The 12136-nt window shown below is 42.9% G+C and overlaps 1 protein-coding gene across 4 annotated transcripts in view; it reads right to left on the bottom strand.

Moving 5' to 3' along the window:
* atn1 (atrophin 1) overlaps positions 1–12136 on the bottom strand; it is a 58309-nt gene continuing 46173 nt past the window's right edge. For 2 of the 4 annotated variants that reach the window (XM_062971786.1, XM_062971785.1), the window contains exons 6-11: positions 11545–11767; positions 10353–11070; positions 5653–5796; positions 3234–3414; positions 2195–2283; positions 1–926 (exon numbers count right to left, since the gene is read on the bottom strand). In XM_062971786.1, the coding sequence (XP_062827856.1) occupies positions 919–926; positions 2195–2283; positions 3234–3414; positions 5653–5796; positions 10353–11070; positions 11545–11767 (1363 nt within the window). In that variant the 3' untranslated portion in view covers positions 1–918. Of the gene's footprint in view, positions 927–2194; positions 2284–3221; positions 3415–5652; positions 5797–10352; positions 11071–11544; positions 11768–12136 lie in introns of all 4 variants that reach the window. The other 2 variants (XM_062971787.1, XM_062971788.1) reach the window with 2 other exon arrangements.

Below are 12136 nucleotides of genomic sequence, written 5' to 3'. Positions count from 1 at the left end.
TTGGTGTATAGGGAGATTCTTCTCCCATAGTTGGGTATCTTTTAATGTTCTTATGTAAATATATAGGAGGACAGATCAAGATATACAACCGTGAGATTAGACACACACACGGGGAGATCAAGGAATCACAAATTGCTACGCAAAACTGCCACGTCTAACGGGGTGTGCATGAATACATCAATTGGAATGGGTGAAGAAGAAAGGGGCAGCTGCCACTGTGGAACGTCCCACTATGCCTTGCACCACTTGGCCACGTTCACCTCTCCTTGCCAATGGGACGGAGGGGGAAAGGAGAGCTGTCATCCTTCAAACAGTCCCACAATGTTCTCCTGCACCAACAAGGCATGGATATAAAAAAGGCAGCAGCCCCTGGAGATACTCACATGGTGCTACGCACCTATGGACTTGGATCAGTCTCTCGAGGTTTGAGGAAGAACTTGGCAATGCCTTCAAGAAAAGTCCCATGATGCGCTTTTCTTCCAGGTTATTTTTGTCCATCAGGGTTTAGAAGGGGGTGTTTTTAGTTCCATCATGCTTTGAGTTCCTGATGATTAGCTATATGTGCCCTAGGATCTGGGGTGGGATAAGGGCACAGGAAAGGCAGTGCATGGGGTGGTTATACCGTCACTTACTAAATACAAAGGGAGGATGAGCCATTTGTCTAAAGTTCCCACTGGTGCTTCACACCCACATGCCCTTCCTTTTTGCCACCCTCCCCCCACCCTCTCCAGACAGCAGTTGTTCTGATTCCTGCATTCTTCTGTTGACAGATACGAGGGGTTGTGTCACTGTGCAGCTTCCCTCTGGCCCAGGATTTGGTTGGTTGATCTTCCTCTCAAAGAAGAAGCAGCAGCTTAAGGGTAATGAAGTCATCATGAGAAATGAAATCCATCTAAAGGGGCTTGTCACTTTCTTTTTTCAGGTGGCTGTGGAAGAAAAAACAAATAAAACACAAGATGGAATGGTTTAATGCACATGTGACAAACTCAAGGCCAATGGGCAAATCTAGCTCTTCGGGTCATGCTGGACTATAATTCCTGTATTTTTCATCATGAAGAGCTGATGAGAGTTGTGATATAGTAGCATCTAGAAGGCTGCAATTTGTTCTCTTTAATCAAGATAGTGGGGTTTGATACAGGGCTTGTGGATATGATGCCTTACTTTAAAATGCCCTTTAACCTTTCCCCAACCTCAGATCCCCAAGTGCTGTTGGGTTGCATTTCCTAGTATCCTAAGTCTGCATGACGGATAATCAAAAGAGATGGGGGTTGCTGTTCAATAACATCTGGGGGCCCAAATTGGGTAAAACCTAAATAGCACTGGCCACTATGTGAAAATATTATACCTGGGCCTCTGTATCCCAATTTTCCATGCATGGATTCAGAGGCCCTTTGAAGGTAACCATAAGGGTGATGTGACCTTTGATAAAAATTAGTTTGACACCTCTGATGTAATGGAACACAACAAAAACATGCATAGTTTTAAAAACTAATTCCACGATATTAAGAGTTATTTCCATATGAAATCTCTTAGCAGCCCTTTCAGGTGGCTCAGGGAATCTCAGACCTGTGTAATTATATTCTGTGCTGGAGGAGAAAAACCTCCCTGGCACTTAGCACAAAACACACAAAAGCCACACTAACTCCCATTTCGGTTTGTTTGTTTAAAATAGAGTTTGTGCAAAAAATCTTCCTGCTGCTCTGCTGCCCTACTTGGACCATAAATGCAATGACTACTGCCAGGCTTAACTGTACCCCAGTCTTGGCTCTTTCATCGTAAATACCAATTATCATCATCATCATCATCATCATCATATTTATTTATACCCCGCTTTATCCTTCCCGCAGGGGACTCAAAGCGACTTAACACAAAAACCTCAGCATAGCCATTTAAATATACAAATATATGAACATTAAAACATGGTTAAATATAAATAGTATTTTAAAATTCCCAGTTAAAAATCATTAAAACAAATTTCAAAGCTAAAAAACACAGCACTCCCTGAACTGATCTTAAATACTTTCATCTTTAAAAGCCTGTCTAAATAAAAAGGTTTTAGCATGCTGCTGGAAGGACAGCAAGGAGATGCGCATTCTGACTTCCCTGGGCAGGGAGTTCCAGACTCGAGGGGCAGCCACTGAAAAGACCCGCTTTCTTGTTCCCACCAACCAAGCCTGAGAGAGGTGGAACCTGCCTCTCCTGAAGATCTCAGGGGCCGGGCAGGTTTGTACGAGGGGATGCGGATGCCAACTGTCAACAGCTGTCAGCCAATAAGCAGCCTTGCTGAGAGAGAGAGAGACAGAGACTGAGAGCGGACACCAATATCGAAAAGACCTTGTCTCTAGCAGCCACCTCTCTAACTTGCAAAGGAGAAAAAGAGCCTTTCAGGGTTATTTTAAGTTCACATAATGAAAGACAGCTCTGCAAACAGAAGCCTATTTAGGGCTTCAAAAATCAAAAACAGTTCCCTGAACTGGGTCCAGAAGCAAACTGGAAGCCAACAAGGCTACAGAAAGTTGATACGTTCAGGGAAAATTAGTGTCCGCTTACAGCTGGACCATCACTTTCTGCACATAGTGCCCCACTATGGGTTTCTTCCTTTAGGAGGAAAGTGCTAAACCTGGTTACATATAAAAAGCCAGTAGTTATCAGATGGGACTCTCTCTCTCTCAAAAAAATTGTGATCTTGGAAACAGTGCTACAATGTTTTTCCAGGAACATTGTACACTTTAGTTCTGCCAAGCGGTTCCAGGACACTGTAGAGCAGACATGGGCAAACTTTAGCCCTCCAGGTGTTTTGGGCTTCAACTCCTACAATCCTATCGCCTGTAAGGAATTATGGAAGTTAAAGCCCAAAACACCTGGAGGACCAAAGTTTGCCCATGCCTGCTGTAAAGGCTGTAGTTCTGTGATGTAATTCATACATCTAACACATTGCATAGCCCAGAATGCACCCCACAGTCCTGCGCATCCTGCAGAGACTGATAATGGTGAGATGAAAGTTCTCCAGGAAGTTTGTCCACCATTCTTGATCACAACCGCCACCCCCCCCCCCCCTGAAAAATGCTCAGGGAACCCCAAGACTTTCCAGAGCACTTATTTTCATTCCTCATATATTTGGGCAATCTGAAAATGTGCATACTTTCTTCCCTGGATCTCACTGTCTCCTTCACCCTATTTAACCACAGCAACACCACACAGGGGCCCTTTTCACCCCTCACCGAGAAGCACACCTGTAGTAATCCTCCTGGGTGGGGAGTGGCACGCCATGCAGAGGGTGGTGAGCATGCAGCCACTGCTGCTGCTCCAGGGCCAGACGCTGCAGCTCTGCTGACTGGGCATGCATGGCTTGGAGCTGGTGTGCCGCTGACATTGGTGTAGAGAGCGAGCCAGGCAGGTCTCTGTAGGGGGCAGCTGCAGCCAAAGGGGAAGAAAAGAAAGAGAACAACAGCAAGTAATCACAACCGATTTGTACAAGAGGCTGCAGGTGGTTGAGGAGGTCAGACAATGCTGGGGAGCTGCAGGGCTCCTCTACCCCAAACAGTGCGACAGAGGAGGGAATCCAATCCAGGGGGAAATCAGAATGAGGAGGAGGGAGGGGAAGGGGCTTCCAAAACTCCCTCTTCATCCTAAAAGTAGTAGACAAAGATACTCTGCCACTGTCCCCCGTGCATGTCAGCTACATTTGTTCTTCTCCTTTCTTTTAGAGCACACAGATCATACCCCAGTGCCTCAACCCAGATCTGAAAATGTCTAACTGGCTTTCTTCTGGTTGGCAGCTATCTGCCATCAAATCTGTTAATACAAACAGATTTAAAAGTTAAATTAACTTGCTTCAATGGGTATCTATCTATACACATAATAGAAGTAAAATTCTGTATGTGGCTGGGGTGTCCACTTCTACAGACAAGCTCCCACTTCCACAAATAGCTATAGCTCCCACTACTCAGAAGACACCAATGGCCCTCCCTCCAGTTACACTGCAGGTTATAGAGAGCACCATGAACATATCTAAAAGCCCTGCCAGTGTCCTTCACAAACATCATTTGGTCCACCACCCAAGTGAAGGCTTTCATACGGGGACCATTTCATCCTAGATTTTCTGTTTTTCCTCCACCAAAGATACCTCCCAGGGTTCCTTTCTCTCTCAGTTGATGTGGAATTTGCATGGCCCCGCCCACTGCCTCTCCTTTAACCCTTTCCTGTCCTTTTCTATGGCACACAGCAAACAGAGCAGAATTGACCAGCAACTGAACATACCAGAGGTTTGGGGAGAATTCACCATGATTTTTAGGAGTTGTAGGTACTGGAATGTATAGTTCACCTGCAATCTAAGAGCACTCTGAACTCCACCAACAATGGACCTGGACCTAACTTGGCACACAGAACCCGCACGACTAACAACAAATACTGCAGGCCTTTGGAGGGATTTATAGGAGTTGTAGTTCACCTACATCCAGAGAGCCACGTGAATCTAAACAATGATGGATCTGGACCAAACTAGGCACACATACCTGATATACCTAAATTTGAATACTGGAGAGGTTTAGGGGGAACTGACCTTCCCCTCTGGAAGTTGTAGTTCACCCCAACCAGAGAAACTGACCACCACCAATGATGGACCTGGACCAAACTTGACACACAGAACCTGAATGACTAACTCAATCTACTGGAGGGGTTTGAGGGGACTGACTCACCATAGTGGGAGGTGTAGTCTACCCTACAACCAGAGAGCACACTGAACCACCAAGGATACATCTAGATAAAACTTGCCCAACATGATAAACTTTAAGTATTGATGGAGTTTCTGGGGGTTGACCTGGCATGATGTCCATTGTAGTTAATCCACAACCTTATGCATTTTGTACAATTAAAAATTGACTTTTTCAAATAACTCGGGCAATGCCGGGTACCCAAGCTAGTATTGAGTAAAATAAATAAATTATCATGTACTTCTCAAAATGACCTCAAGTGCTTTTATCCTCACTGACCAGACCATAAAGCCTGCATTCATCTGAATGTAAAATGCTGCCTGCAGGTTTTTTTTCCTGCTTTTAATTCTTAGGCCTCTTCTACATTGCCATATGATCCAGTTCAAAGCAGATAATCTGGATTGTATATGGCAGTGTAGAAAGGGACTTAATATAATGCAAAAATAGAGCCAATATATTGTAATAGTTTGAGTATTGGAGTAGGACTCTGGGACACCAGGATTTGAACCCTCACTTGCCTGTGGAAAATCACCGGATAACCTTGAGTAAGTTACATTCTCTCAGCCTCAGAGGAAAGTCATGATAAATCCTTTCTGAACAAATCTTGCCAAGAAAGCCTGACAACAGGTTTGCCTTAAGATTGCCATAAATTGAAAATCATCTGAAGATACATGAGGAAAAACCAAAGTAAAAAACTTACTTTAGAAATTGTTTAAACCTTTCTAAATAACTTTGCTAGTGCATCACAGGTCCTTATGTGATGCACGATTACTTTGCTGTTCCACACCTGGACTCCCCTCCACTTCCCTACTTTTTCTATCTATTTTCCTGGTTTGAATCTCAAGCTATTGATTTCCTTCTCTTTGGCCATTATCTTGACTGACCCCAAATCCTAACAAAACCTTTATTCTTAGCCTATGGTCCACACCGCATTTCTTACCAAAAAGCTGGTGGCGCAGAACCTCATTTTCATGGAGTGGATGAGGAAGGAGTGGATTAGGGATGGTGCCAGCTGGGTAGGGTATCCGGGTGAGATGAGACCCAGTAGCCAGTGGATCAATAAGAGGGTGAACAGCGGCAGAAGCTGCAGAAAGTAGAAATTAAAGTTAACTTTTGAAATGAGACAAAACAGATTTTTTTAAAAAAAAACTGCTGCAGAGTATCTAACACGTTTGAGTAAACATTTCTCTTTATTTTAAAAAAGTTTGTTTGTTATATATATGTTTTGTTTCAATGCAACAAGGAGTCTCAAAGCAATTCAGATAACGATATATGCAAACTACAAAATATAACACAAACATCATCCATGGGAGGTGGTTATCAAAAATCAAAGGATGTTCAGAAATCCAAAATCTTAATGCACATTATCAAGAAAAAAATCAGATAGCAGTCAATTTTCCTGCTGAAATACTTATTTCAGTATTCACCGAAATGGCTTTTTGGAGCAAAATGTAAGTTCATTGTTCAGTAAATAACTTTACAAGGATTTCTTGAAAAGGTCACGATACACACAGATACAGAACATCCAGGACCCAGTACAGGAGTAAACGATATATGCATCTACTCAAGCTGAGACAAGCTATCCAACAGCTTTGGGAAAGTCCTTGCCTGGTGCTTTAAAGATGATAAAAGTTAGCACCGTGGGAGCTTTCCTGGGAAGAGTTTGCCATACACTGTGGGTGGGGCTAGACAATGAGGTATCACAGAAAAGGGCCACTCTTTCAATGCCATCCTCACAACATCTGTAAATCTGCTTGGCATAAGAGCCTCAGATGTCAAGCAGACTTGTCGGAGAATAGCAGACCTTGATATCAGGAAAGACTGTCTGCCACTTTTAAGTTACCCACTCTTATGGCGACCCCATTAATTTCATTGAGTCTTCATAGGCAATGGATAATCAGGTGATTTTGCACTTCCGTCCTCTGAAATATGACCAACAGGACCTGGTATTCAATAGCAGTTTCTCATCCAGATCCTACTTAGAGCTGATCCTGCTTAGTTTTCCAAGATCAACCAGAATCTAGTGTCTTTAGGACATTGCTTCTGCACTGTTGGTCTTCCAGGTGTTTGGGACTTCAGCTCCCACAATTCCTAACAGGTGGTAAACTGCCTGGGATTTTTGGGAGTTGAAATCCAAAACACCTGGAGGACCAAAGGCTGGGAACCACTATGGGGTGTTGGGCCTCTTATGAAAGGCTAGTTAGATAAAAACAAGCAACTTGAGCTGGGCTTGGAAATGAACTGCTCATCATCCCTAGCTAATAAAAGTTGGCAAAAGGCATTCTGCACCATGAGGCCCACTTATGCTCCAATAACATTGACAAAGATTGATCCAAATAGTACATCTGTTCCTTCAGTTGAATTGGTGGCACTCTGACTTATCCAAACCTAAGTGTCGTGCTTGCAAGGCAAAAGGAAAAGTACAGCTATACGCATTGGAATACTAATGACTCCAGCTCTACAGTTTAATGGGAGCTAAACTCAAATCCCAGGGGATCCCACAGTGGAGTCTTCATGGGTCTGAAAGGACCTTCCCAAAAACCTCCCTTTAGAGACAAGTGGGAATTGAGCAAGTACTACAAAGCAGCATTCCCACTAAAAATCCTATTTTTATCAGAATCACAGAATTGCTATTGGATAAAGGAGTATCACAATCAATCTCTCAACACTGAATAACAAAGATAGTTTCAGTAACAAAAATGGGATGTGATCCCTGATTGAAATGCATAAAATAAACCTATTCCATTAAAGTGTGCCTACATCTCATTGATGAGCACCTGTTTAAGAACCTTGTCCAGAAATGAATCTCTAATTTGCTAAGCCTTCTTAATCCAGGGAGAGTCTACTGAGATCTTACCTACACCTTTTTCATGCAACTTTCTACAGCTCTCTACTGGAAAGGAGCATCAATAACTTCCTTTAGTCTAACTGTTGTCTTTGGACCATACTAACTAAAACATGTTCAAACTCAGCTGGGCAAGGCTCTGGACATTTTTGAGATTGATCTGCCACTATAGCAGAATCAGATTTCTGGAAGATGAGCCACCAATCACAATCCTTTGGGCCAACACACAAAAAGCCACATCACAAAGGTACATCTGGAGATGTTCTTGGCAGCTGCTCGCAGGCTGTAGGATACTCCTGTTCAAGTAGCCATGGAGGAGTTGACTGGTCATGGTCACTAAAGAATGGGCATGTATAGGAATGCTGTTTGTAAGAAATTATTCATTTTATTAATTTATATGTCCCTTTCTTCAAGAATGGGGCCAGAGGCAGCTTACAAAAGGAATCAGCTAAAAGGAGAAGTTTAAAACACAGCTAAAATCTTCCCATCAAAAAGGGATGCATAGCCCCAGGGTTACAATACCTCTGGGTGCACAACTCCAAGTCTGCAACTTTGAATTGAAAGAAGGCAGTCCATGTTGAGAAAATATGTCCACATGTTTACAGAGGGGAATTTGTGTATGTGTAAGATACAAACAGGATTTTGGCAGTATTTCTTGTTGAAAAATCTGGTGAACAATTATGTCTGATTTATTTAAATAAGTGGTTCCCGACCTTTGGGAATTTTTTCACCTCACCAAATTTTTTACCGTGTCCTCATAGGGTGGGGTGGTATAATTTAGGTTTAAAATCACCCAGAAAGACAAAAAAGGGACATGAACTTCAACTAATCAGAATTCCATATTTAATTTGCAATCAGACCTATAATGAGTTAACTATTGACAGAATAATAATTAGTTAATTGATTAATTACATAATTCCTGACTAACTCCTTATCAATCTTGATTGCAAATTAAGCTAAATGGCATCCACAGCAAATCAATCTTGATTGCAAATCAAGACTGAAATGGAGTTAGGAATCACCAAGTTAACAAAGTTCACATCTGCAGGACCAGATGAACTGCATCCCAATTTTGAGAAATATTGGAGAATAGGTGAGGTATCCCGTTGCCCCTCTCTTAAAAAAAGGAAAAAAAAATCCAAGAACGTACAAACTCGTCAGGCTGACCTCAGTATCAAGAAATCTTTTTAAAAGGCTACTTTGCCTACAAGTGACAATGCAGTGATCAGAAAGAGTCAATGTGGGCTTGTTAATAACAAAACCTGCCAAACTAACCTGTCTTTTTTGACTGAGTTACTAGTTTAATAGATGGTGGGAATGTTGTGGATGGTATTTAGCTGGAATTTAGCAAAGTGTTTAATAAGTTCCCCCATTATATTTTGATCAGCAAAGTGGTTAAATATAGAATAGAGAGAAACACTTGGCCCATAATTGGATCCACAGATCGATCCATAATTGGTTGGAAATCCGTGCTCAAAGTTATAATCAACAGCTGCATTTCAAACTGGAAGGAGATTTTGGGTAAAGTTCTGTCTTTAACATTTTTTATCAATGATTTAAATGTCTGAATGGAGGAAGTCCTTTATTAAGTTTGAAGATGACACAAAACTGGGAAGAGTGGCTAACACACTGGAAGACTGAAGCTGAATTCTAAAGGAGCTTGATAAACTAGAATACTGAGCAGAAAATACTAAAATGAAATTCAGAAGAGAGAAATGCAAACTTCTACAATTAGGCCACAAAACCCAAATAACATGGCTCAGAAGTACTACATGTAAAAAGGACCTTGAAATTATTATTGATCATAAATTGAATATGAATCAGCAGTGTAATGCTGCAGAAAAGCTGGTGAATGCAACTTTAATCTGCAGTAATAGAAGCATGATTTCTAAGTCAAAGCAAGCAACAGTCTCAAAATATTATGTGGCCAGATCTCATATGGAGTACTGTGTTCAGTTCTGTGCATCACATTTTAAGAAGGATCTAGACATGTTGGAGCAGATTCAGACAAGGTCAATGAGGATGATAAGAAGTATGGATAATAAAACATATATGATGGCATGTTTGTTTGGTGGAGAGAAGACTAAGAGGTGGCATGATTGCACTTTAAATATCCCAAGGGCTGTCAAAGACAGGAAGGGGCAGGCTTGTTCTCTGCCATCCCAAAGAGTAGGAGCAGCTCCAATGGTTTGAAGTTACAGGAGGGAACATTAGAAGGAAATTCTTGACAATAAGAAGCAATTGTCTAAAGAGATGGTGGACTCTCCTTCTCTGGATATCTTCAAAAGAAAGATGGACAGTTCCCCACTGGGGCTGCTTTAGTTAGATATCCTGAGTTGAGCTGCAACTGATGGCCAATAAGATCACTTCCAACGCTATGATCCCATGATTCTAGTTAACTACATAATTAATAAATACATCAATTTTAATTACACAATTATACTAATAATTACCATAATTAACACTTCCAACCCATTAGGACCACTAGAGGCTTGCTTGTAAAATAAATGGATAAAATGGTAAATCCTTATTTGAAATGTACAATAGCAAGAAGTGTGAGTTCAATGGTTGAAAGCTCCTCCTTGTTCAAAATCTCCTGGATATATTTAGTAAGGCATTGTGGGTGGTCGTCCACTAGATCTCTCCCTGATACACTAGCTTCCTTTGTCATTGACTCGCTCTCACACAGGCACAAACACAGACCCAGTCTTAAGTATTACAGCTCCAGTCTTTTCACTTTAACAAGAATAAAGATTGAAAAGTACGGGGGTTCCAGAGTGATATTAGCTCCTCACCTGCATGGATGGCGTCCTGCTGGTGGAGGTGGAGGTGTGAGTGGATATGGGAGTGCTGGTGATGGTGGGGAGTCACGTTGAGCATCTGCAGCCGAGCCAAGGGGTCATTACTCAGAGCAGCCACTCTCTCTGCATGCTGTCGCTCGGCTGCTAAGCGCTCTGCATAAGACATATCAGGGCGCAAGGCTGGGCCGGCAGCCAGCGCTAGCCGCTCCCTCTCCAGGTGGCCCAGCCCTGGATGGAATGGGAAGGCAGGGTGCAGACCAGGGCCTGCCTGAAGAGCCAGTCCCCCATGACGTGGGAAAGGATCCATGGCAGCACCAGGGACAGCGTGGAGCTGCTCCAACTCAGCCGGCTTCACCTCAAATCCAGGCTTAAGGCGCTCCCGCAGGTCTCGGTCCCTGAGGTCTCGCTCACGGGCCTCTCGCTCTCTTAGCTCTCTCTCCCGTGTGGCCGGGTCACTGCTGTAGATGGCTGGCATGTTATAACCCAGCAGTCCTGGGTCAACAGCCCCCAGCGGCACATAGAAGGGGTGGTTGCGGTTGCTGGGAGACATCACATGGGGCCGGGCATACTCGCTGAGGGTACGAAGAGCCGGGGTGTCAGGGCCCAGGTATGGTGGGACAGTAGCCACAGCACTACCCTGCTCAAAGGAAGGGCGGTGAGGGACAGGTCCAAGAGATGGACATTCCACTGCTCGCCCTTCTTGTGCCACCTTCTGCAAAAGAGCCGAGAGAGGAGAAGGATTCAGTGAGGGCATGTAGATACCAACACATGCAAGAAGAAGCCACTTCACCCCAGGACAGGGACTGAGCTAATAGGGTCCAGATCTTATTCCCATCCGATAGAAGCACTTCCATATCCCTGGCAGAGATAATTGTTTAAATAGTTTAGTGAAGCTTTTCAACAACCAGGAACTGAATGGAACTGAATGGAAGCTTCTGGTAATTAAGGGTGCATCTACACTATAGAATTAATGCTATTTGGCACCACTTTAAGTACCATGGTTCCATGCTATGGAATCCTGGGAGTAGAAGTTTGGTAAGGCACCAGCCCTCTTTGGGAGAGGGCTAAACACTTTATAAAATACAACTCCCATAATTCCATAGTACTAAGCTAAGGTAGTTAAAGGGATAGCAAACTGCATTATTTCTACAGTGTAGATACACTCTAAGGCAGCTCTGGTACTTACCACACTTCTTTCCAGTTCTCTTTCTTTCTCCCTCTCCCGTTCCTTTTCTCGTTCTCTCTCTCTTTCACGCTCCTTCTCTTCCCGGGCTTTCTGTTCTGCTTCTCTGCGTACCTTCTCAATCAGGTCTGCCCGTTTCTTGGCGAGTTTGGAACCATCCAGGGGCACAAAGTAGAGATCAGTCCGTGAGCAGGAGTTGAAGCCACGATCCAGATGTTTGTTGAACCTGGGAACATAAGAACTAAAACATGAGTTTCTAAATAAAGTAGAGCTCAGCAGAAGAACAGAAGTGATAATAACAGGCATGCAGCTATAGCCTTGCTCCTAATACAAGAGTGATCATACTTCAAATCTACAGCATGTAGTTGAGGTGTATTTTGGTTCTGGTTTTTTTTCTTTTACTGGAGATCCACCAGATACAAAATAAATACATCTATTATTATTATTACTATTATTACTATTACTATAATTAATACCCTGCCTTATCTCTTTCAAAGGAGATTCAAAGCAGCTAGAATTTAACAATTCTAAAACCGCACATTTGTTTTAAGCACGACGCCTATAGCAAATTCCATTCCAGGCAAAATCTCTCCCT

Source organism: Anolis carolinensis, chromosome 2, assembly GCF_035594765.1.
Source record: "Anolis carolinensis isolate JA03-04 chromosome 2, rAnoCar3.1.pri, whole genome shotgun sequence".
NCBI lineage: Eukaryota > Metazoa > Chordata > Lepidosauria > Squamata > Dactyloidae > Anolis > Anolis carolinensis.
Note: the sequence above shows the minus strand (reverse complement) of the source record. Positions and strands in the feature narration are given on the sequence as shown.